At 35.5% G+C, this 27858-nt stretch overlaps 1 protein-coding gene across 5 annotated transcripts in view; it reads right to left on the minus strand.

Moving 5' to 3' along the window:
* Window positions 1–2582: 2582 nt before the first annotated feature.
* Window positions 2583–27858, minus strand: part of MOSPD2 (motile sperm domain containing 2) — a 38962-nt gene continuing 13686 nt past the window's right edge. For all 5 annotated transcript variants that reach the window (XM_068423043.1, XM_068423008.1, XM_068423026.1 and 2 more), the window contains 10 exons: window positions 22590–22650; window positions 20821–20859; window positions 19706–19830; window positions 14332–14502; window positions 11374–11486; window positions 7657–7753; window positions 6738–6834; window positions 6064–6193; window positions 4099–4201; window positions 2583–3726 (listed from right to left, as the gene is read on the minus strand). In XM_068423043.1, coding sequence (XP_068279144.1) covers window positions 3580–3726; window positions 4099–4201; window positions 6064–6193; window positions 6738–6834; window positions 7657–7753; window positions 11374–11486; window positions 14332–14502; window positions 19706–19830; window positions 20821–20859; window positions 22590–22650 — 1083 coding nt within the window. In that variant the 3' untranslated portion in view covers window positions 2583–3579. The remainder of the gene's footprint in view (window positions 3727–4098; window positions 4202–6063; window positions 6194–6737; window positions 6835–7656; window positions 7754–11373; window positions 11487–14331; window positions 14503–19705; window positions 19831–20820; window positions 20860–22589; window positions 22651–27858) is intronic.

The raw sequence follows: 27858 nt of genomic DNA on the forward strand, positions 1-27858 counted from the left end.
TCACAAGTGAGCCATGGAAAAAGAAAGAACTAACACTGTCCTTTATTAACAGAACAGCATTTGTACCCTTATGCTGCCAGTCCAGCTACACAGAGAGTACAAGGAGCCCATGACAGCGCAGGGACTTAAAATGCTCTCCACAAAACCCATACAGTCATCAAAAGCCATATAAACTAACAATGCTGAGTTTTCATTTGGAAGCAGGGCCAAGTGTTTGAGAGAACTTGAATGTAGATATTAGAGACAAATCAGTTACAGCAGCGAATCACTGATGAAATAAAAAGGCAATTAAAACCCCCCATTCCTGACCCTGCTGCCCCTCCTTTTTCCTTCTACAAAATGTCTAAAATAAATTAAGCTTGTCTGTGTCTGTTTTTCTAGAGAAAGGGAAGAATTATTTGAAATGTCAAAATATTATAATAAAGATTTTTTTTTCCGAATTAGCCTACTCCAACTTTTTTTGTTAAGATCCTTAGCTTTTGCATCTAAATAAAAAAAAAGCTCAGTATGGCTGCATCAGAAAAATTCCTGTTTTCACTATTAAAAATATATACTTCTAGTGTAAAATAAACTTTTGATTCTCTTTTTGGTGCCTCTTTGAGGTATTACACATTACACATTAAACGACTGTGAATAATTTCAGGATGAACATCATCAGTGCCAGCGTGAATGGTGTCACTGGAACACCGCCTATTCCTACAGTTTAGAGCTATCCCACAGTAAGACTCTGGAAGTAGAGAAAAGATTATGAACAAAGCACTATCTATGAAGTCTTAAATATAATCTTTTACTTAATAAAGTAAAAAACTGAACCTAAGAATAGAGCACAAAAATTGCTTGCTGGGAAAAGAGTGTGTGCTCTTTTGGAGTACAAATTGCTAATTTTTAGGATTACAGTCATTGCTGTCTCTTAATTATCTGTAAAAGCCAAGATTAACTGCTGATCTAGAATGAGGGAAAGGAAAAATAAACCTTACGTCTTGATGCATCATGAAATCAAATTCTATTTTGTGAATTGTCTAAGTTCTAAAATGCCCCAGCTTTACAGTTTCATGTAATGTGAAAAAAAAAAAATAATTGAAAACAATCTTTTGCCTATTCTCTCAATTTTGGGTATCATGTCAAATCCTGTTACTGCTGTGCACTCTAACTTCAGCATGTGTTAGACACAAAACCTTCCCAAATGGACTGGCTGAAATGTGTGTTTCCAAGGGTAGGCAAACAAAACCTGAAACTATTAACACCTGAAGACTGGGAAAATACTGATGGGTCACCATGTTTTGTGATGATAGAAACAATGAAGTTCTCACAGAAGAAAAATAAAGTAGACTACTGACAATTTCTGTTTAAGAAAAAATGCTGTTACTTTGCCATTTTTTTTTTTTGTTGCTTATATATATATTTTCCATTTACTGTGTGATGTTTAAATAATAGTTTTACCAAGACATACATATATAACTGTATTGTGTGGATTTGCATTATTTGTGCCATGGTAGTGTTTAGATACCAATATCATGTGCTATCTCATTACGTTAGGCACTCTGCCTAAGCATTTATGATCATCTATTTTGGATTTGTCTGACAAGTACCATCACAACTTCTATTATACAACAGACTATGGGCCATTACCATATTGACCCATCCTTCATATTAAATATCTGCAGACTAACGAGAGAACCAAAACCTCAGATGTAGCTATTTTTAAGAGACTAAATTTCAAGACTACATATTTTCTCATATTTATTTTGTAGCTGAAATTTTCTAAAACATATTAAAATAGAAAAAATGTTCATCTGATTCATCATACAAAGAAAATACCAATAGTAATAAAATACTGAAAATATATGAAAGCACCAAAACATTAAAATATTCATATTGGCAAAGACTCTAAGAATATATTTCTTGCAATTTTACAGTAAAGTGCTACTCAATCCACTCAAATTAAGGAATCGGCATTTTAATAGCATGGTTATTATTATCTTCAGATTACAAATTACTTCTCAACAAGACAACAACCCATTTTGTTGGAAGGAAAGCATTTGAGTTGCATGCACATGAAAATAACCTAAACAACAGCTTCATAGTAAGCAGTGAACAAGGTAAGCTGCCAACTCATTAAGAAAACAAAATACTGAGAAGCAAACTGAACAGAAATGAGATTGGTGAAAAATTAAGAAAAGGTAGTAGATGTGGTAAAACATCGTATAAATCAAGAAAGGACAGAAGGCCATGCACCAAACAGTACTGTAGACTTGCCTTTTAGATGGTAATTTTTTTAGTAACCATATTGCTGCTTTACTAATCAGTTTACCAACTCATTTTTTAAACTGTCCTTTTCTATTTCCTAGAAATTATACTACACCTACAACACACTGCAGAGATATTGTAAGGAAAAAGACAGAAGCAGAGTATGACCTTTATTTTTCCTCAATAATCTCGTCTATTGAAGTCAGTAGACAAAACTATATGATCTGTTACAAAGCCAATTTGTAGCAAAAACTAATTCTAGTAAAGAAATTATTTTAAATTTTTAGACTTCAAGAGTAAAAATTTTAAATGTATGAAAGATACCATCAGTCTCCTTTTAAGAGTTTGATCATTTTAATACATGTATTTACAGAAACGAGTACAGAGAATCCTTGTTAGCGTAAGTTCTCGCTAGCTTCATACACCATTTCTAAAACAGTTTTGGAGAAATAGCAGATATAACACTTTCATGTTGTCTTCAACAATATTTAATCTTCCTGACTTTCCTTGGTTTTTCACAAATTTATCTGTAATTTAAGCATATTGTAAATTGTAGAGTAATTTCTTACACTGACTATTTATTAGCCTTTTTATGAATCAATAATAGGCCATCAAAAGTCAACTCTCACACTCCTTCCACCCTGACTAGGGGTTGCTTTCAAAAAAAAAAAGTATAGGAATAGTGTCTTGGCATGATTATTTCACTACTATTTTGGAATCAAACAAGGGAAAAGCACAAAAATAAGGAATTTAACCAATTAAAGCAATAAGCCTGAATTACCAAAATAATTACTAACAACAAATAATCTTCCTTTGTATGTGCATGTACACAGATTATATAAAAAAAAAATCTGCCTGTACTACACAATTTCTGTAAATTTTCTTGAATGAACAAGTTAACCTTTAGAATACACTTGACTGCTTACACCTTTTATGAGAGTAATTCAGGATGTAAGAATGAATATGATGAAAAGAAACAAAATATTGCATTTAAAGTAGTTAAAGAAAGAAGAGAAAAAAAAACTAAACAGTTTTAAATTATGTTGTTGTATTTGGTTTCCTCCTTCCAGTTTAGTAGTATTTATGGAGTTGTACAAAATAGGCCCTAGTTCAAACATCTTCCTCATGCACTGTTCTAAGTGTCAACTTTCAGTAACTTCCTTTGCTGGTCATTCATTTCTTCTTTTTTTTTTTCAGCAAATTGTATCATCATTCACTGTTGTGGGCTCACAAACCTCATTTTGGCAGTTCCAGAACGCCAGCGCAACACTGCAATCCCTTCCACTCCAACCAACCATGATAGGCAGCACATCCAGTGCAAAGCAATTCTTTTTAGCTTCTCTGGGCATACGCCAGGTAGAAGCAGAAGGCAATAACAGTAACTGACAGTAATGATAGAACAACTGACAACTGCTGGAACCAGAGGCAGCGATCCATCTGTTCTTGAAGTCTTTTATTAATTTGCAGTAAATGAGTTAGCTGAAAATAGAAATAGTTTCATTAAATTAGAATTACTGCACATGAAAGTACTTGTTAATCTAGAGCTATTTACCCAATAACTATAAGCAGTGTTAAAAAAGAAAACCCACAACACTTAGTGATCCCTTTTCCCTTTTTCTATCACTACATACACTTCAGGAATCTGTTCCAACAAAGAAGCTTTGAATCTTAACAGTTATGGATAACCCATATTGCCTATATCAAGCAGGTGACATCTAGTTAGCTTCAACTGCTGAGCTTTTCAGGTAGTATAATTTACAAAGTAACAAAGAGGTTTAGTACAAATTCTTTTCATCTCTATCATATTTTATAATTTTGTTCACTATTCAGCACAAAGGAATACACTATTACCTGTATATGTAAATCTTCATTGGTTTTTGCTGGAATATTAAATGCATTCTCTTTTAATGTCAGAGAAGAAGGCTTACTACTTTCTATGACATGACACCTGAGCCTGTGAAAGGGGAAAAAAAGTATGCACCAAAAATCATAAATTTAACGTAACATTGTATAATTAATAGTAAGCAGTCCATCTAACATTATTATATGTGCTTAATAATCTGTTCTGGCTGATTAATTTTCTAAATGACTATTAGAATCATAGAATTGTTTGGGTTCAAAGGGACCTTTAAAGGTCATCTAGTCCAATCCCCCTGCAATGAGCAGGGACTATCGCAACAACAGTCTGAAAAGGCTTCCTCAGTCCACCAATTACATTTTGACAGCTTCTGATAGAGGAGGCAAGATCAAAATTATCTGCATGCCCAGTTAAAATATATCTTCATCATTTTAAATTCATAGCACAGGATTCACAGGATTATTCAGTCAAATACTTACTATCAGAGATGCAACAATTTATTGAACAGCAAAAATTCTAAAAGTTTTCTTTCCATTTTAAACCTTAGCAACAAGATTCTTCATGTACTCCACCTCTTCCGCTGTTCAATATGCAAGAACAGAATTCCAAGCCACAACTGAAGGTAGCAGAATCCTACACAATTTATAAAATACGGCAGAAGCTCTTCTGATAACATTCAAGTCAATTAGTGTGGGAATGAATTTATTTGCTAAAGAAATGGTTAAATTGAGGTTGTAACATTTTTCTATTTTAAGGAAAGAGAAATGCTAAAACTTCTCCAGCAAGACAAAACAGTAAAAGGGACAAATATGTGTAATAAAATCTAAGTAGTTTCCTCCATAAAGCACTTGCACATATAATATTAAAGAGACAAGAATTATATTCTCCACTACTTTTAATCTAGATTTAATAAAAAGTAAAGGTCAGGGTTTTTTTGATCAGTGATGTACATACAAGGCACGCTTTTCAGGTGATAAATCTAATGTAATCAAATAATCCCTCCCTATTGTTTCAGGGTCTGTCTTAAAAAAAATTCCAACATTTATGCAAGGAAGCTTAAGGTCACTCACATAATGTAGATTTTGTTTAATAGGGAAGTCAGGGAAAAGCATTTGAAGCAAAGATAGAGCAAGGCTTAGGCAAAAACACTTTTTCCATGTTCATTTTGGCCATGTGGGGGTAAAGGCAGCTCCAAAAGCAGCGGGGGAGGGGAAGAACAGGACGGTCATGACCAAAAAAAACGCCCAATCTAAAGTAAAAATACAGTCAAATTACTTTTTTTTTTTAAAGATGAAACAGCATCTTGATATCATGGCTCTAAGACTTCTAGATGAAAGAACTACAATGAATTTTTCCTAGAAATGTACAGTAATACAACTAGAACAAATGAGAGAGAATAGCAACAGGCATATTTAAGAGTGTATGGGAAATGTATTTTCCTTGTGGTATTTTTTCACCATTAAATATAGAAAAACACACATCTGAACATGGGATAGGTTTTACAGAAATTTTCTACAAAATAATGATTTTCCATAGCAGAAAGGGGATATTTTTTAATATTGTCTAGAAAACAGTTTTGCATTTGGTATGTCTTCTTTCCTTGCTTGGTTCTTTTTAGAAATCTCAAGTGGCACATTCTTATTTAAAAAAAAAAAATCTACCGTCCATGTGTATGGTAAAAATCTACCGTCCATTCACATTTTTTCCACTTAACTCTTAATCAGCGCAAGAACAACAACAATAAAAAGAAAAGCATATACAGAATACCATGACATTTTATGCATTAAAAACACCTCTAATCAGTTAGAACAGAGCAGAAGCCATAGCAATACACTTCAGTCATTAAGCACACAACTGGGTTTGGAGAATCCTTCACTGGTTATGATATGCAAGTGCTTTAAATCAGCTAAATGACAATGAGTAAAAAACCCCCTGTCAACAGAAAACCATATGCTCACCTATGTTCCATCACTTTGGTCCTGGGCACTTCTTTCCAAAACTGAGTCAGTTCTGGTACACCTGCTCCAGAAGACTGGTCCATTTCTGCTGCCATTATGAGGAAACGATCCTGCAGGGAAGCTGCAAAACCTGCCCTCAAAGAAGAAAAAAAGCAAAAGTGTGCTTGGATAAAATGACAATATTACAAAGCATATAGAAGCATTTTTAAACAAAAGTGTTTTAAAATGAGAGCTTGTTTATCACAGGACAAACAACTCAAGGACAACCCAGAACGTTGTGAAGAATGCATTCTCCAGCAAATTCACCTGTCCTTGTAATAATTTAGGTAACCCCATTTACCACAGATAAACTCCCACGGTAACAAAGCACAAGTGAGACAGCTTCCACTGTGACTTTTTTTTTTTTTTAAGACAAGAAACAGAATGGGCTGCAGAAAACAGCTGCTTATGCCTAAGTGGAGTAGTAAATCAGCATGGGCAGTTAGTCAACTGCTGTCCGAGATCCATGTTTTTTTTTACAAATAGTAACACCCTCATACAAAGTCAAGCAGACATGGGTGTCAGTCAGTCTTACACCCCAGCAACGACACACAGAGGTTAGTATCTAGAGGAGTCAGCCTGTTAGTAAAACTTGTCCAGACTTCTTAAAAATTCTGTTGTAAGATTTTACTTACCACCATGAAGAGACACTATTATGTCCAAAGATGTGCCAGGTTCACAGCTGCTGTTACTGGGTTTAACTCTGTATTTTTCAGGAGCAGTTGTTCTCACCTATAAACAAGAAATATCAAGCAGGCATATAGTAAATGCACGCACAAACTATGATTGTTTCATAACCTCCCTCATTCTGTAATAACTAAAATCCCCAAAAGCTTAAATATTAAGACATGGTAATACATACAATCTTTAAAATAGTTTATTTTGTAGGAGTAATCAGATGCTGGTATTTAATTTTTTCCTCTCTCTCAACCACTTCTATCCTTTCTTTTCTGGCATATACTATTTTTCGCTCTTATATGCATACATAAAAAGAGGCAAGAACATCAAATGGACTATCTATTAAAATTCTTATTGTGAAAGTATGGAAACTTTAGTTATTTGTGTATGCAGAGAACACAAAAGATGTGGTAGAAAATCAAATCAAGATGCAAGTCAACTCAGTATTTCTGAAGCAAACATAACTGCATTAATTCCTTTGATGGTGACATTTGCCAATGGAGCTGCACCATTTTGGAGCACTACTAACTTGTTCCCAGCCAAGATTTAACAAGGAGAAAAACTCTAAAAAGATCACTTTTTGATACTCAAGCCTTTCTTTTTCAGGAAGTATTAGACTCTCACTAAAGACCTAACCAGCCCCACAGCTCTTTTTCAGTCAGTGCATCAAAGATTGTATGACTGATTACTCTCTTTGGGGTGGTACATAATAGGTACAAATTCAGCTAAAGGTTTATTTGATCTGCCTCAAACATCATAACAGAATAAAAAATTTAGACTGAAAAGTAGGTTTAATAGTATTTCTTCCTCCTTACCCAAAACAAGAAAAAGTTACACATTTCATAAAGTAAACCAGGCCACACATAAAATACTTACCTTAAAAGCCACTATGTTTTTAGTGACATTTGTGAGAACTATCAAACATTTTTTCTCTCCAGTTTCTTTGGACCCAAAATGTAGTTCTTCTGCTGGGCTAATAAGAAGTTTAAAAAGAATTAGTTTATTCAAATTATCTTTACAATGCATCATAGAAAAAACCTGACCCCACCTACAGGAAAATAAAATACTTTCAACCCTGCAGCTACGGTCACTATAAACAGTTTTTCAACAAAAAAGCTGTGAAAACAAGATGCAGAAATTTTGTAGTGAAGCTCAGGGTTGACTCATGACCACAAGTGGACCCAGCTGCATCAGCTGATCACTGCCCTTGACTTCTTCCATGTGGAAGAGCATGACCATCTGTGACAGCAGGAATAGCCAATAGATATATGCAGTCACTTCAGCCACTGCATCTTACAGCAGTATGTTAAGGGATAGCATCATTAATTTTAATTTATGCTAATATCAAAGACTATAAGGTGCTACAGACAGGAAGTAATTTCCATGTCATATATCTATCCTTGTAATGGGTATAGTGCACACATAAGAGAAGCATGCAGGTATCTGAGTAGCAATCATTTCAACCACTACAGCTAAATTCACTTGTACTTATGAGCCAGTCTTCACGTACTTCTGGAGACACGTGCATAAATAAAGTTTTTGCCTGTTTTTAATATTCTTGTGCAATTAGGAGATTCATGCATGAAATTTTTTAATCCATATCAAACTAACACAATTTATTTTGGAATAAATATTCAAATGAACGCTACTAGGCAAAAAGTAGGGCATGCTCATATACTACAAGTTGAGAAGAAACTCAAGTAACAAGTGTAACACCGTTCTCTTTCAATATGTCACATTAGGAGTACACAAAGCACTGCCATACTATGCAGTACACTACAGAACTACATGTTCTTTTGACAAAAAAATGTGTTGAAAAAAATGTTACTTTTTTTTCCCCCTTCTACACTTTTTAGAATACCAATTTCATGTTAGTTTGACCTTCTCCTCAAAAGCCATCCTTTCACAGTACCAATCCTTTCTTCTCGCACTTAAACAAACCAGTGTATTAGCCGAGAAGAAATATCCTTGGTGCTGTTGGGCAAGCCTGAACGCCCATGCTAGAAGCGGAGTCCAGTGGTGACTGTGTGTGGGGGCGGTGCCTATGTTTTACAATGCATTAGACAGTCCCCATGACAAGAATTTTTTTTTCTATTTGGTGGGGAAGAAGGAAGTGTGTTAAGTGAGGCAGAAAGCAAGAAACTGATGGGTTTAAAGCAGATCAATAGGATAACACTGTATCCCGTTCCGCTCTCAGCTTTTTTTCCTGTTCCCAAATTCTCAACTTACATAACAGTAGGGAAAGGAAGGATTGTAATTACAAGGCATTTCAGTTATCTTAATATTGTACTATTGCAGATGTGAGTGTGTTACAGCAATTACAAGATGAACCATAAATGAGATAGGAAAGCATTAACTAGCATCAAAACAACCCACAAAAAGAGCTCATGGAAAGGAACATTCTGCCAAAGCCTGATCTTTCTTGTTCCACCACTATGACTAATGACACACATACAAAAAAAAAAACAACAGGGCTTGAAGGCCACTGCTGTATGCCCATTGTCTGTGAAATCAACCAGTTCCATAGGCTGGTGTACAGTTGTTGGGAGGGTGGGGTGTTTTATTTTAAATGAACACACAAGCTTTTTAGTTTTTACAGAAACACTACTTCTTTTACTCTGATGTGTGGGGGGTAACCATTTCAGCTTGTACTAGAAATTCTTGTCTCTAAATACACTGCAACATGAGCTAGTCTTCTGCCAGACAGTAGTAAACAACTGCTTTTTGTCTTGCCAAATAAATTCATTTATTGATGAGAAATGTTAATAAAGATCAGTCTTTCATAGTAAGGTATGCAAGGCAAATGCAATGGTGGTCTAAACCAGGGAGAGAGATGACTAGTGAGTATGACTATATGAGAAACAGAAGAGCACAAGTACCCAGCTTTGGTCAGACACCAGAGCCAACAAGTACAAAGCAGTGACAGGTAAGGAATATCCCTGGCAGGGGGTCTAAGGAGGCCTCAACTGAGTCATCTGCAGCAGCAGGTTCTTGGTGATTTCATGGTGCCAGAGCTGCTGTGCCTCAGCTTCCCCATCAGGCTCTAGGCTGCTCCCTTCCCAGGACAATGATGGTATCAGCAAGAATACAAGCTAATTATAGTCTTTGAGATAGGTGCCTGTGACTGGTTGAAAATGGCACTATGTATTACCAGTTCAATAAATTTCACAGAACTAAAAACTAGTTCTAGCTTCTACAGAGTCAGAGTATTAATAAAGATCAACAACTGTGCATACTCTGAAGAGCTGCCTTAAAAAAAAAAACCACACAAAACAGAAACAACAACAACAAAAAACAAAACACAAACAGCAAGGACAATGCAAACACCAGTATTTTATTTTCCAGGACAGCAAGACTACAAGTATTAGCACCTCTATACTTGCCCAAGTTCACTTTTTCATGTAATTTACATAAACTCCAACACTTCTATTCCAATGGTGGAACTTGAAATATTTTAAGAGAAAAAAGGTACAGTTTGTGTGGGGTTTTTGGTTGTTCAGGGGTTTTTTTTGGTTGTTTGGCTTTTTTGGTTTTGGTTTGTTGGGGTTTTTTGTGGTGTTTTTTTTTTTAAAAAAAAAATGGATGGAAGAACACAGCTTCTTTTGTCATGAGGACAGAAAATTTTAAATATTCTTTTAAAAATCGCAGTTCTGCAGTCTATGCCTTTGTCCTGCCATACATGAAACTAAGTCTATGCAGAGAAGGTTTTTGCACATAAAGGACTATAAAGATAATTTCCATTTCAAAACCAGGAAAATATGACACATATCTTTTTGGATGCTAATGAGCACGTCATTATTCAAATTCATTCCAAAACTAATTCAGTACAGCACTTACAAAATTAGCTAAGGAATTACCTATAAATTAGATATTTTCTTCATTCATCTAATAGCAAACTGGAAGTGAAAATAAAAGTTAACATCTAAATCCATTTCTAAACAAGCATCTTAACCTGAAAGGCAGTGAAAACAAAAAATTATATTGGGTAATTGATTTTTTTTTTTCCCTAGTTTAATGACAAAAAAGCAGATTAACTGCACATTAATCTTTGACAACAAAATCTTCTGAGCAGATATGCCATTTAGGCAGAACACTTTCCACAGAAAATAAACTGGACCCATTCATTAAGTTTAATTGGTGCAAACTACTAGTGTAGACATTTAGATGATCTTAAGTTAAAAGCATTTAAGCAAGATTTAACAGTGAAAGCCGTCTTAGCAAATATATTGGTTTTTCTTAAGCCGATGGAATCAAACAATGTCAAACCACCGCTCTCATAACAGACAAGCACAGGTTTAACCAAAACCAATGACAGTTTCTCAATATAAATGAAACCATTAAATGCTTCTATGATTCTACGAAATATATACCTAATTAGTACAAAAAGCATGCCATTGGTAGCACCAAGATTCACTAAAAACATGTAAAACCAGAAAAATTCTTTGAGCTTTGTAAAAATCATTCTTAAAAGGATGTTTATAACTATTGTTTTCCTCCAATAGTCTGAAAAAATTGTTTGTTTGAAAAACCAACCAGTTCAGTACTCAAGTGTCCAAGGCACATTGTAAAAAAATGAAAGAAAATTATTATTACCTGATATGTAATAAAGGTCCTTTAAAAGTGGTTAATGTTTTCTTTGCATTTTTTGGTTTGAATTCTGTTTTGTCAGTTTCCTCTGATTTGGAAATTTGTTCTATAGAATTCATCTGAGTAAAAATGACAGTTATAATGATTAACTAGAAACCTAAGTTACACATGTACAGAGTCATGCATGTATTTCAAAGAATATGAGGCTTATTTCAACAATTTATATATTACAGACCAAGCTTAATATGCATTCATTCCCTGAAGCTGCTTGAAGCCCACTGAATAAAATGATTTTTCATAGAAATTAATATATTAAACATGCATTAAACAAAACTCCTGCTTTGCTTTTTTCCATGTATTTTCCTGATGCCCAAGTTGGTTATTTTTGAAAACTCCAGACACATTAAGTTATAGTACTTCAAATATTTAAGATTATAAAGCACTGATGTTATTCTTCCACTGCAAAACTTTTCAATGAAAACAGACACCCCAATACAATCACCACAACACTGCACAGAAAACACAATAACAATTCCACACTTTATTGTATTGCAGAGTTGCTAAACGTATCTTCAACTGCTTTTAGAAGGAACTCTGAAGTACTGGAGAACTTAAAAGAAATAACGCTGATTGAATTGGTGCATCCAAAACTGCAGATACCTTAGGTTCTGAGGGTTTTCCTCTATTACATTAAGAGAATACATGTCAGCAGGCCTAGACATCTTATTATAAAAAATGAAAGAACTCTGGAATTAAGTGCAAAATAGGAGGAGGGCATCTGTTTGATACAGAAGACTGAAAGAATTAGTGACATCATGACTCAAGATCAGCTAGCTGAACAGTTTGCTTCACCTTGTTTTTATTCCACTTAAAATACAGACAGAAGACATGAAGATAATTCAATTCATGTATATTTCAAGTACAGGAATGAAAGGAATACAAAATTTTATAGAAAATCTGTTTTATAAGAAGAAAACACACAGCAATTTGATTTCTTTTTTTTTTTAATTACAGTTATAATAAAAGGTTAGTGTGTAAATACACTGTACTAGTTATGTGTTGGGCTTTATTCTACATACACCTAATTAAAATTACCAGAGAAAATACTACTATAGTACACAATAAAGGTGGAGTCCTTCTAGACAAATGCAGGCATCTACAGGACAGGCACTTACTAACCAAGTTTATCACTCATTGCTCCCTCTACTCTGTGGAAAGAAATGGGGCCTTCCATGGGATAAGAGGAGGCATATATATGTATATATAAAATAAATCAGCTGAATTCTTAGTGATGACAAGAGCCTGCATATAAAGATTGGCAGTGCACTAAGTAGTAATGAAGACAATGATATCTCACATATCACTTGGAATCTGTTAGTTTGGAAGCTGGCCTTATTAAAAAAATATTTGAATATTTATATTTAGACACAGTCAAGTAAAAAATAATTATCTTAGAAATAAGAAATGCCAACCATTCTGAGACAGTAAGGGAATATTTCTGAAAAACACATTTTGGAAAAGGACGTAACATTGAAGTGGTAAACAATAGTGTACTTGCTGTGGAAGAAATAGCAAGTATTATTCTTAAATATGTGAACAGAAGTTCATGAGTTGAAGCACAACAATAATCTACTTCTTACAGAAATAGCGCCAACAATGAGATATGATCTGAAATTTTAAACGTATGTTAAAGGTAAGGCCTTAAATATGCCTTAAAATTAATTGATACATGATGAGCATAAATGTCAGTCTTGGCTTGTTGAAAAGATTGAGTAGCAGCTTGACTACACTGTATAAAAGAGAAAATATCATAAACCAAATCATTATTTTTAAGAGTGAAGTAAAAAAATACCGTAAGTAGAAAGTTGAAATCAGCCAAACAAATTAAAAACAGTGAGGCTATTAAGCACCAAAACCAACTCACACATTGAACAGGAATTCTCCATGTTTCCATATCTGAGAATCAGAGCTTGGAAGATATGCTACAACCAAAACAAGCTACTGAGTCTAATGGTCAGGAAGTCACTATGGTTATGTAACGCTTCCTTTTGACCTTAAAAGTCAGTGAAATTATCTTTTTTGAATAGCTGGCCAAGTTGCAAAGAACAGCTGGACTATGTAAAGTCAGATATTTCAAATTATTCTGACAAAAACTTAAAACAGTAAATGAAACCAAAAGTGTAGTATTCAAGTATTCTACTCCACTACACAGAAGTTTTGCAATTCACATTCCACAATTAAGTATGGCACTAAAGCAGTGAATTTCAGATTTTTCCTGCTATTTTCAAGAGTAATATCCCCACTGATTATCACTGCATATTCCTAAATATCACTTCATATGGACTTGTGTAAAACAATGCCTTTATATTTCTGGATAAAACACCACTGCAGGAAGATTATATTGTAAAATGGGATTTATGGATTAGGGATACAAATTCTCCTGAGACTAAATGAAAACTCTTATATGTTGAGATTTTTATCAATAATTTAAGAAAACAAATTCATATCCAATAAAGTGTAAATATTTAACTGTTAATATTTCCTCATGTACATACTGACTTAAGCATCTGAGAAAACTAATATATTTTAAGATGCACACCACTAGATATGCCAAGATTAAAAATAAGCAACTAGAAAGACATAACCTTTGAAAAGAAAACACAGAAACCTTTTAAATTTTACTGTACAATTCACTATATTCCAGAGAGATATTTAATATTTGGCACACATTTTTCTCATTCAGAAGCATGAACCTAGTCTTAACAGATTAAGAAGCAAGGCTGAAACTGCAAGTATAATCTTCAGTTTTACTGGGTTCTTTTGTCAAACTGGAGGGGAGAAAAAAATTAAAAAGAAAAAAAATCAACACAAAGTAAAAGCCTGACACTAAGCAAAAATTATTCACCTCCTGTCCCACTTTGTAATCATTTAACTACTCTTGCCTCAACCTTCAGTGTTAGATACCTTTTTCTGATTAAGGTTTTGTTCTTCATTCAGATCCCCAGTCTCCTTGGTGTCCGCATCTATCTCTTCTTTACTTTCATGCTCATCTTCACTAGTAATGGGCCCATTTTCACATAAAGGAGTTTGAAAATCATCATCAACCAATGGAGGATAACTGTACTTGAAAGAATCCTAAAACACATAAGGAGACCTTTAAAGGAACAGTTATTTATGAGGATGAGAAGTGCCTTCTCTAGGTTTTTTTTTTTAGGAAATACTATAAAATAATTTCATTGTTTCACGTGAGTTTTATGTTTCATTTATCCATTTTAAGTTGGACCCCTGTGCAGAAAGCTGACACTACCCTACCAATAGTTTTTACTTTATCATCATTAAGACAAATAAACAGTCACCCAATGAAGCCACTAAATTGTAACTACTGTTGTTATTTATAGTCACAGCAGAACTGTAGAATCTGGTCTATCGAGGATCAGCATTCAGAGTCTTAATGCTAAAGTTTTGTTCTTAGTTCTAGAAAATGTGGTTTTAAACCTATGACAGCTCTTTCTAAAGAAAGTTCCAAAAGTGATGAAAAACTTCAGTTCTTTGTATTTTAGTTTCATAATAGCCACAGTTTAAAAACCAAACACAAAAACCACAAAACAGCCCTAAACAATCCCTCAAGTTTAACCTAGTGTGTGGACCTTTAACACATCCTGCAACTCAGACCTCAGTCTTTGGAATGCCAAATCAATTTAAAGACTATATTCAAGACAACCGAGTCATGCAGAAGCAGCACATTTACGTTCTCGATGCTTCTACAGTAAAGGTATCTTTTCTATTAGAGGATCAATAAAAAACTGTTTTTGCTAACTAGAAACACTCTTAACATTCTCAAAATAGTTTTATTACATTTAATGTTAGAAACAGTGTTTAAATAGGGGTCTCTGTTCCTACTGCATTTTCAAACAGTTTTAAACCCCAGGTGAGTTAGTTTGTCAGCTTTTCCAGTGGAGGAGGAAAATAACACAGCTTTGACTCTTGTGAGGCAGACTTAAGCCATGTCCACAGTTCCCAAACTATACTACCAGCAGGGAGTTAAAGAAAAGTATTTCAAGAGAGCTCTCCATAAGCAAGCATGTTTTCTCAAAACAAAGAATAATGTGATGTTAGGGGAAAAAAAAAAAAAAGAAAAACCTTAGATGAGGCCATTCAAAGAAACCCCAAACAAAACAGCATACTTCCTGCTAATCTATAATCAAGGCCTAAATCTCTCCTATTCTTCAGGCTGAAGCAACAGTCACAGACCTTTAGGTGAAGGAAAAAGGTATCCACTGGCTCAAGCAATATCCTATTAATGGCCTAAAAGACAAGCTTTAACTATACGTAACAGACATTCACTATTAGAAGAAAAGACTCCAGACTTAGAAATATTACAGTAGGCTTGCAGCATATTGGTATCCTCCATTTGCAAATATAAGGCAGAAATAGCTAGCTTATCCTCAGCCAAACTGATAAAAAGCCTTTTCGCTCCCTTCCAGCACATGAAGGGCACATGACAAAGTGACCTTAATAAAGAGGTGCTAATTTTGCTGCACATTTCACTTGGCCACATGAATCCACAATGCTGGATAGTTTCAGCAGATGAACAGAATCTCATCACTGGGACAACTCAAAGTCCCACACTTCCCCATCACAGTCCATCAGCTTCAGTGTCATAGGCTTATCTACTAACAGGGTGAAAACCTCAGACAGGTAAACAAGACATTTATTCAATGCTTGATACATTCATTCTATAGACTAATTGCTTTCTTTTATAGCCAATGTAAAGACTTTGCACTACATTTGGCAATTGTAGTAGAGATATCTTAATCACAGTAGTGATATTGTCTAAGATTACATGTACAGAGTGGCCATAAAATCACACACAAAATACCTACTGACGTCTTAACTTCAGGCCACTGACCTATAAAATGTCCTTCCAAGAAAACAAGCTATGGGCTATTATTCTATGTGCTTCAAGGTGAAGAGCACAGCATTCTAGTTGCACATGTTGTTCAATATTAGCACCAGTGGAGGGAATCTTGGATTTAACGAGGATGAATTGGCCATATCTGACAAAGGAAAACTGGGCAAATACACAAACTAAAACCCTACTCTATGTACATGTCTTGCATCAATGTGCACACTGTATGTACATCCATCTTGCACAAAACGTTATTGAAGAGGCAACAAATCTCCCTGGCCAGCCAGAAACATGTATGCCTTAAGAACTGGACTGTTCCACCATTAATATCAACAGCTGGAACTGGTAGAGTGTGGGATACAACAGACTGGGAATCCAGGAAAACACTGACTTAGTATACACTTATTATTAAACAAAAATGATTACTGAGTGGCTTTTGAGCATCTAATTATAGTTTTCCAGACTGCTTATTATTAGCTTGCTCCTAAATCTGTTTTGGGCAATTCCAACAAGTTCTCCAAAACAAACCTACTATAAAGAGAGGGACATCTGTGCAGTGTGGACAAGAACCGCTCAGAGCGTGGTACATAGTATGTAGCTCCTCCTGATTAGCAGTATGGTAACAGCCACAGCCAACAGGCACTGATGAGGACTTGAATGGAATTAATGTTAAGTTTGTATTCCAAAGTCCTGCAAAATTCAAGCTTCTGTTTTCCATAATTAGTTTTAATGCTTTTGATACTCTGGAGACATCTTTGTCTACTAGTTGTCTAAAACTACGCAAGTTATTTTCCTCCTTTCACAGCTGGGTGACAGCTGATTGAAGGATTTTCATGCTAAGGCAAGCCTCAGATTCATCCTTTTGAACGACCCTTAGCCACAGTGAAAACAAAACATACTTAAGGATAACTTCACTGAGGTATTGAAGCTTGAAGGCTTCCGATGGAGACGCAGACCAGTTCCCTTGATTAAGCAAAGTAGTCATTGGCTGTAAGTTCAACATCATTAATTCTATTTCCAAAATGGATTTTTTTGTTAATTCCAAAACTAGTCTCTAACATTCTTCCTGGATACACAGATTCCATTGCACTTACATTGTCCGTATCTCCTCAAAGTAACTAGCTAAATGACCTGCTCCACTAGTTTTTACATCTGGCAAGACCTGGCTCTTTCAAGTTGGATCCTAATAGGGGACACAGCAGAAAGAGGATGAGAGTCTACTTATGGCTACTGTATTGAGTACAAAGGATACACAGAAATGCTGTGCTCTTCACCTGCATTATGCTAGTTGCAAATGTGATGATCTGTTCCTAAATGTGTGGAAATCAAATACAGAAAGATAATTGAATGGAGGCAAAAAAACGCTTGAGTGGAAAGAATTAATTTGTGCAAGTCAGACACTGCCTTAAAAAAAACCGCAGGCCTGACAATACTAATATTGGTGGATGCATCCTATCTTCAGAGACTCTAGTTGCCTCAAGAGAAGCCAAGGTTAACCACATTAAGACAAATTACATTCTGAGAAAAGGTCAGCAAGTTGTCTGTCTTCTAGTCACTGAAAAAGTCCTTGCTGTGAGAGAGATGCAAAATCCTGCTTTATTATATGCACTGAAGAAATCTTTGGAAGGAAGATCCAGGGAATGATTCTTTGAGCCTGAGTACTTGCTAACAATGCTTCCAGATGATGACAGTTCTGAGTTTAAGAGTTCAAAACACCCATCAAGTGGCTAAATACCAGAGCCTCAACAGTTAGACAAAATATCTGCTGGTTCAAAATACAAGGCTCTTAATATGCAGATACAGCTGTTTTGCTGAAATTCTCAACACCCTTGGAGTCCTTGTCAAGCAAGCGTACTCCTATTCTACTAATTTACTTCTGTCACTGCAACTTACTACGACAGACAAATGGTTTGGATTAGCTGCCTCCATGATTCTTGAACTTGTTAATGTTCTTAGAAGATAGGTAACATGGAGCCAACTTGGTCAACAATCACTCTCTGGCAATGAGCCCTTGCAGGATGAAGGCAAGATAAATGGTAACTCCTAAGACTCTGTGCTCAACCAGACACTTCAGGAGGATATTTAGTAAAGCCACAAGCTTCTTTCTTTAAAGATGGAATTACCTATCAGGTAAAATTGTCTAAAAAGCAGACAGGAGATACTCAGTTTTAAGAAGGAGGAAAAGAACGTTCCCCTCTATTGCAACAATAGGACAACACCATAGGAGCTAGGCCCAGAACCACTGCTATACCCCATTAAAATCATTATTGAAACCACTTAAGACATCATCAGCCCTTCCCTCAATGCCCACTCCTGAAGTTCAGCAATTTCACCTTTCTCTAACATGACAAAGTTCTTACATGAGATGGGGAGTTTGGGCAGCAATTTTCTATGAAGAAAGAGGATATAATCTTTTGTTCAAGGCTCTTGTGCAAAAATACTTTTTAAAGGCCACTACTTTCAGTCAAATAAAAGGTAACAGTCTACGTTCCCAAAACAAGCCTCATATATTCCGGCTACCAGAACTCTACCTTGAGTTTACATACAAAGGAACATGGCCTCTCCTATTATTGCTGAAGCAGAGTCTTCCTTTTCTCCATATTGTTACTGCCATAACTCGAACAACACTTCAGGAAGAAAATAAAAATGGAAAAGAGCAGGTAAAAACTCCTCTACAGTGGGCTTATTCCATTACCATAAATGGTCTGCAAAAAATTTGAAGGAAAGACATCCTCTTTCTACAAATTCTATTATAAAGATTATGCAAACTGATTTACTAACTGTGTGAAAAATGAAACCTGTTGTACAAGATGCTTGTGCATTTTCCTATTTAGATTGCACTAGAACAGAATCCAGCTTCTGTCAAAGTGCTACTGGATTGCAGCATACTCTTTGGAGCTCTAATATACTCTTAAAAAAGAATCTTCTACAGCCATATCTTAAAATGCAGCCCTAGAGAAAACAAAGGAAAAATATTTGCAATATGATTGTCTTTACTGAATCATAGCTTTGGAGCAGGATGAAAAATCTCAGAGAACCAAACCTATTTTCTGATCACAGAATTTGTTTAATAGACTAATACAATCTCCAATTCATCAGATGAGGAAGAAAAAAAGTGAGTAGAAGGACAAATGACACTTAAAATGGAACACTTGGTTTTTAAAAGGTCTGAAAAAAATAAGTGGTTTCCTATGACTTCAAAGTGGATGAATGATTCAGGAAAATTATTTCTGTACTTAAGACTGACAGATATCAAATTCTCATGAAGTTAACCCATTTTATATTAATGTGATTTACAAATTATCATTGGCAGAACAATTTCAAAAAATTTCACATCCATGAAGTGCCAACTCTCAACCCCACATATGTAATTTATATAAGCATGTCTCAATCTATCACAAAAGGATCATGAAATGTTAATATACTTACAGTTCCACCCATGTGAGGTGGCAGATACTCTCCACTGATGTATTCCTGCACATCACTCTTGTTTGTGAACTTTAACATGCTTATTGCATCTGGGCCAAGCCAACCCTTCACAATTTTAAAAGCAGCTTTTTTAAAAAACAAAACAAAACAAAACATATACGTAAGTTGTCAGGAAGGTTTTTTTCTGCAGTGCATTGGTAGACCTTATGGAACACAAGTGAGCTACATCCTATGAGATATGGCAGGACCTGCTCTGAAAGTATCTATCATAATGGGGGTACACAGTGCAAGGAAAAGAGTATTATAAGAAAGTACTTTATGGGTATATACTTTTCTACAGATGAATGCAGACAGACCACAGACTTTTACAGAAACATTATCTTTGATTTAACTAATGGCAACTGTGTTGTCTTGGAATTTAGAATAGGAACTACTGAGGGGGTAAAAGCAATGCTATTTCCAAATCTGAGTGAGGGAGGTTAGGAAAGATACGTATACACTCTTCCTAGTTGAAATGTTTTGCTGCCTTAAAAGGAGACTTGTGTAGGTCTACAGAGTATTTTCAAGCACCATAGTTATTTCAGTGATGGTAAAATATGAATATACAGAAAAATATAAAGCCAGAATAAAAATATGTAAAAATAGAGGAATAACACATTTATCCCGTACATTATAATTAAAGATAATTATTGGAATACACACATCAAAACACATAATAGTGTCTAGTGTCAGGCATCTATCTTAAACTGTGTATTCTAGTTTTTGGCTGGTTACAAGCATCCATTTGTTGATGATGGTATTCCTAAATCACGAACAGATCTAGCTTTGAAAGGATTAGTTGGAAACATTCAAGGAATAGAATATTTCTCAACATCTCCCAAGCTTTAAAGATAACGGGATGAATACAGACTCCATTTAAAGTATGACCCAAAATACAGTGATAGAAGGAAAAACAAAAAGTATGCAACCTACAAATCGATAAGATTTAAAGATGCAAGTTTAACAAGTTGCACCATTCAGCTGTATTTACACAGAGCAGAAAAACGCTTTCTATTTATGCTAATTTAAAAAAGTTATGATCTAGGAAAAAAACCCAAAACCAAACAACAACTCACCATTCATTATCCATGGCATTTCAAAGATCACTATCTTTGCTGAAAAGACAAAAAGAAAAGGAAATAATCTGAATACCAAGTGTTACATATTTCTCTGTTTAAGAGGAAGCACCGCAATAACAGTTATGTAAAAAGTGAATCCTCATTTTTAGAAACCTCCATGTTCACTTCCTTGTAGAAGCAATTTTGTAGAATTGTTTTCAACATAGAATCATAGAATGGTTTGGGTTGGAAGGGACCTCAAAGATGTATAAACCTATTTCTACTATTATACAAAGACATTAGCTGTTTGCTTGAAAAACAGTTAATAAGACTAAGTTATACAGTATTTATATACTTCTCTGGGATAACACTTTTCTGACATACTGTTACTAATAAGTAATTGCCCCAAGTAAGGTAGAGGAAGGCAAGATCTCAACCTGACCTAGAAAAGCAACTATTGAATGGAAAAGAAAGTTTATCAGGTATATTCAGCACCTCCTCTTCCCAAAGAAGCAAACAGCAAGACTCTTTGTAAATCTGCATTTTTTTCCAAGCTTTCTTTGTTCTAGCAGAAGACTGAAGTTAGTACTTTGACTCAGAAGCATCCCAGAATTTCTCCTTAATGTCAAAAAAACAAAATATAATGTCACACTTGCCTTTGAGTTTGATATTTGATCAAAGTTTTGAACTTCAATCAGCAAGCTGAAATCTAATGTTCAGAGCTGCTGTACAAAATTTTGACATTCACAGACACATTTTCACCTAAAATTTATAACTCATGTAAGATGAGCTGGCAAAAACTATTCAGTGTTCCCTTATCCATAAAAAAATTAGCAGGCAAGTACGCAGGTTTTTCCAGGTGCACATACAAACATTCCTTAATCCTGTTCAGAGGAAGTAAGCCATTGCTCCCTAAAATTTTCTATAGCCATTCATTCTTTGTCCCTTGAAGACTCCTAAAGGATCCAAACTGCCATGCCAAGTTTGCAACGCTTCTAACCATGTAACAAGGAACAACAGAAAAAAAACAGGCCAACTCAGTTCTATTAGGTGCTCATATCAATTTTTAATCTGTAAAAACAAGTCTTAGATTCTTATTTCACGAAAAGCCAGTTGATTTTTGATGAATGTAAAGTTTATTTACAATACAAAGTCGTGCTGACTCTTATGAGCACAAAAATGTTCTGAGTCTGTAATGTCACAGAATCATAGAATGATCTGGGTTGGAAAGGACCTTAAAGATCATTGAGTTCCAACCCCCCTGCCACGGGCAGGGACATCTTCCACTAGACCAGGCTAATCAAAGCCCCATCCAATCTGGCCTTGAACACTTCCAGAGAGGGGGCATCCACAACTTCTCTGGGCAACCTGTTCCAGTGTATCACCATCCTCACAGGAAAGAATTTCTTCCTAGTATCTAATCTAAATCCACCGTCTTTCACTTTAAAACCGTTACCCCTCATTCTATCAGTACATGCCCTTGTAAAAAGTCCCTCTCCCGGTTTCCTGTAGGCCCCCTTCAGGTACTGGAAGGCTGCTCTAAGGTCTCCCCAGAGCCTTCTCTTCTCCAGGCTGAGCAATGTGTTCCATGTAGTTATGCTGTATTTAAAACCCAAACATACCTTATGGTCCAAACAATAAATTCGGAGGATAAGTCTTTCATTTATTTCTACAAACCACAAAAGTACATGCAAAAAGACTTAAAGTCTCCCTCATCATCTGAAACATTATGAAATGCTCTTATCACACAAGCCTACAGTGCTTAAGATGTAATATACAATACTTACTGAGGAAGTTTGGGTAATAATCTGTAAAACAGTTGACAATAAACCGAACAAAATCCAAATCCTAAAATAAAAGCACAGAATAAATGCAATGGAAATCAAAACATTAAAAATACAGGCTTAGTTAAGCTAAAGCATTTATTGAATAGCACAAGATACTTATATTGTAATAATCTATATTCAAATTTTACACATCCTACAAACATCATCCAAACTCTATGCAATGCTTTTCACTTCGTTAAATTGCTGCAGGGTTGGGGTCAAACTTTGCCTTACGATGTAAGAAAGAAGTCAACAGACTTATCAATGCAATAAGTTAGGTATCTAAACTACTGCAGAGTACCACCAGGATTTAAGCTGTACAGGAAAGATACAGGAAAAATAAACCTAGAGAAGCTTGACAGATTATCTTAAAGCCTCACAAGGGAGAGCACTAAACATACTGAAATTTCCCTTGAATAACTTATCTTGCATATTTTTCCATTATACTACTGCACTCAGGATCACCCAGAGAAAAAAACAAGTTTTCCTTTTAAGGGTATTTTTGTTTTTAGTATTAGTTTGTGGTATGCAGAGAAACTGCGGGCACAGGCAGCACTCAGAAGAGCTGCTTGCATACCACCCATTTTCAGGGTGCTTCCATCCAATGAGCAGCTGCACAGAAATAGTACAATCAAATCTCCACTGCAAAATCCAGGTGTAACAGAACTGACTACACAGTTGTCACGGTTTAAAGCTGGGCTGGCGATTAAACCTGTGGCAAATGCTCTCTGTTATCCCCCCCCTCCCCCCAGAGAGAAAGGGAAAGGGAAAAGGGAGAGAGACTTACGGGTTGGAAAATTAAAACAGTTTTAATAAACTATAATAATGAAAAAGAGTATAATAACAATAATAGAAATAATCAAATATATACAAATATATATACAAAACCAAGATCGAGCTCCCCTGAAGTCAGCCACGTCACCACCGGCACTGCAGGGCAGGCTCCAGGAAGGCCCAGGCTGGGCCTAGCGACGGTCGAGAGCTGGATTCAGGGATGCACGGATCGGGATCGGGGACAGCAGGAAAACAGACGGAGTCCTCCTTGGACACCGGCCATAGCAGAAAGAGAGCGAGACCCTCGTGATCCCCCCGCTTTATACTGAGAATGACGTGTATGGGATGGAATACCCTCGTTGGTCAATTTTGGGTCACAGGGTGAAAAAAGCATTTTATGAAATAGGTATAATAAAGTAATATAGATAAAATGGATAATAAAGTACCTTACCATAATAAGGTACTTTGGTTAGGTGGGAAGCCTGCCCTGAGTACTCATACTTTCCCTAGTCCTTTTAACAGAAGCGACCACTACTACTACTATCAGAAATAGTACAAAATACATTGCTGATGGAGGATCCAAAGTCTGTCACAATAGTAAAAATGTTATGGGGAACAGGCTCCTAGAGTGATGTAAACACACTATTACAACATTTGCAGACAAAGGAAAAAAAAACAACACCCTAAGAGGATTACCCACAACCTGAAAGCTTTATTAGTAGCTTCAGTAATTAGAAACTAACTGAAAGCCTGATACCTTTAAAGGCAGAAGGTAGCCTTTAATAGAAGCATTTATCTCAACTCGCTGTTGCTTGTACCAAATGCAGTATCTTTCATTTAATAGCATAAACACAGTGATAGATTTCCAAGCAACAATTAGAATCTCCTGCACATTAACAAGGATGCTGCTCTTTATTCTGCTGCCTATCCAAAAGGCAGCACTATCAGATATGAGGAGAACTAATCTATTATTTTGATGAAAGTCTGGAATCAGAAGTACAGGTTTCAGCAGGCCATTCAATAACTGCATCTATTCTAGTTGCCTGAACTGGTGCAACAAGGCATGAGCTATCAATTACCTGTCTGCACACCAGTGATAAAAGCTGATGTAGTAGATGTCCATAGCAATGGAAGAAACAAATGAAGCATTCTCTGGAAGAGAACTCAGAAGTTCAAGCTCTTTTAGGATAAAAATTTATCAATTACTCTACATGGCTACAAACAGCCATTAAAAAATATCCCTGTCCTATAACAAATGTACTAACTACAAAGCAAGACTACAACGGGACACTTACAGACAGCACTTGCCGAGATTGTGTCTCTGGGAGTCTCAAAGAGACTGGAAAGAAGTTGTTTCAGGATATGCTCCACAAAACCCAAATCAAGTTGCTTTTTCAAATCAAGGTAATTATTACAATCATTTATTCTTGTTATATACAACCACTGTTCCAGTATGATAACTGGAGTATGGATAGACAGCTCTCAAGGCACAGGTAAGAGCACCAGTCCTGCCTTGCAAAACTGAATTACACTATATTTATTTGTCAAAATATCTTCTCAAAAGCTTGTCACCCTGTACTGTGCAGCTGCAAAGTCCTATGCAACATTAACCATCTTGCCTGGAAAAGGTATGAAGAAAGCTTTTTGTTTTGTTTATATTTAAATACATTCTTGCCATACTAACAATAAAGAAAAAAAAGATACAAATTTTAGCCATTCCTGTTCGAATAACAGGATAGCATGGCATTTTGTAAGAAAAATGTCAATATTCTATAGAAATAAGATTTTTTGAACCTATAGACAATCTCTGAGAATTTTAGTTAGATTTGTAATGATAGGCAAGATCTCCATCTTGCAATCTAAAACAGCTTAGATTCTGCTCCTGAAAGTGGGTGGTAAAAATGTACTTTTTTCTACTGAACTCAGCTGAAGACAGAGAACTCCGAAGATTTTCATCTATCTACATTAAAATTACTCAAATGTTGCCTCCCCCCACCCCTCTAGAAAAAAAAGTAAAATCCTGATTTTAGGTTGTCTAAGTTGAGGATCAGTAAAAATGCAGGAGGTGATATTGTTGTAATCTTCTATACAATCATCTACAAGGCAAGTCTTAAAGATGCCTGTAGTAAACTATGGGTATGCATTTATGCTTTCCTTATAAAGATACTAACAGGTAGAAAACCAGACCTAAAGGAAGGGATACTGCAACATACATTCACTCCTAAATCTACGTAAGTTTAAAAAACGCATTTTTATTTCCAAACCTCAGAAGAGGACCTCAGCCAATAGGTAAGCTTTCTATGCCATTAGCCAGATCAAGTTCTACTGGTAGCAGTAGTATATCATTCAGACTGTATTAACAGCAACTGTAGATAAAGCTGTGCATAAGCTGCTGCCCAGACTCATACTTAAAATGGATCACAAAAAACCCACCCCAGATCTGGTGAATTTAAAGACTCACTGTAAAGATGACATCACAGAACAAAAGATTGCACCTGGTGCACTGAGAACTAAGTAAATCTAATGATCCAGAGCAGCTTTCGAACCAGGAGATTTTAATAAGACATATCTAAATCCAACTAAGGAACAACCTGAGGAACAAAATGTGTATTAAAAAACTTCTGGAAAATATACAAAAAAACCCCAGATGATAGTGTGCAACCAGTCAGTGTACTGACGAGTGTTGAGAAAGGAGAAGAAAGCATTGGGATCAAAAATTCCATTTCAAAGCAAGGAAAGTGAAAAAGAATCATAAAAAAAGAAAACCCACAGCATGCAGTTGACAATTCTGTCTTCAACCGCAATGTATTTACAAATAACTCCATAAGGAGCAGTTTGTCATTTTGGTCCTCATAGAAGCACTGACATATATGACATGAATACCAACAGGGACATCAGCAGAAGATCCCTATCTCAAGTTTACTAAAGTAAATACTTCAATAAGTGAACCAAATGTATTTCTTTGCATGTTTTGTAGGTTGAAATCCATCATCTCAGAAAAACTGTTCACAAGGAATACAGACTAAGGCAACTATTTGCCTCCTGAAATAGATAAAAGCATTTCTGCATTGCAATGGAAAAATACTTTACTGAGCTGAATCTTGCGCTCATTCAGACTAGAAGCAGCCCCACTCTACATGCTACAGTGTTGATGCTATTACACTACAAACTCAGCACAGTTTAGCATCCTTCAGAGAAATGCAGGTGTATGGATGCCAAGCTACAACAGGTTCAGAGAGTGTGCAACAATCACTGAAGCAAAAGTAAAGATGGAGTGTCCTCGAACACTATGAAATTCCAGAGGTCATGTAAAAACAGATACTTGTGTACTTTGCAAAAGCTTCAGTCAAAATGAAAGATACTCAACTACTGGTTTTCTAAAGTAAGAACATTCCATGGGGAAGAGTTTGGGGGAAATTTTAACATTTCACAACAATGTTTTCAGGATCAGTTATGGTCAAAGAGACAATATAAATAAAGCTTTTGAAAATTCAAAACCCCACAAATCACATTCTTTAAACCTTCCACTTTTCCATACAGGCACGGGATTTAAGAATAGTTAAGATCATCAATTCAGGAACAGTTCTTAAATACATTTAAGTCTCATGCAACACACGAACAATTCACTAAATTCCAATTAGCACCTAAACTTAAACATCCTCTGAAGTCTACTTCAGGCAGGGAATTACTCAACCCTATGTACAACTACAATAAATCTGTATGTAATTCGCAAAGTAGACTACTGACTTGACATATGACTAATTGGTATGGAATTTTTTTTTTTTTTACACTTATTTCCAAATACCTAGAACACAGATTTTCAAGTACTTAATTCTGAAGTGTTTTTAAAATTGATGCAACTTTGAATTTTGTAAATTATTGTACAAATGAGAAACAGTTTTCTGGAATAGTATCGAAAACTAGTATAATTCCTCTTGGCTTCTTTAATGATTCAGTTCTACAATTATTTCCAAGGCAAAGGTGAAATCCTACTCTTAAAAATCATTAAAGTTTTCTTATATAATTGCAACCTTTTGAATAATCATCACTTTTATAGAAGTGACTGAGCTACACTGCTCCTCCTTGATTTTGTAGTCCTAAAGAACATCTAGAAATGCATAAAAACTTTCACTAAGATAAACGTCTCCTGAGTGAAAAGTTGGAAGCTCTCATTTATGTAAGGTCAAGCTTGGAGGAAGCAGTCTTCAGTAAAGCTGACAGGTTGGACACAGAACTGAAAAAGGGGGTGAAGATACTATTCCTGAAGAATGCATAAACTTAAGTCTGATAGACTTCTGAATTGTAGGCCTGTCTATCACATCTATTCAAATTCAGATACCCTCATTTTTTCCTCTATCCGTACATAGCAACAAGCATGCAGACTTCTGAACCATATTAGTCTCATCATTGTAATAACCTGTTTTGTTAGTAAGAGAAAAAGACAGGCTTGGGCTAT

This window comes from Nyctibius grandis, chromosome 2 (assembly GCF_013368605.1).
Source record: "Nyctibius grandis isolate bNycGra1 chromosome 2, bNycGra1.pri, whole genome shotgun sequence".
NCBI classification, from domain to species: domain Eukaryota; kingdom Metazoa; phylum Chordata; class Aves; order Nyctibiiformes; family Nyctibiidae; genus Nyctibius; species Nyctibius grandis.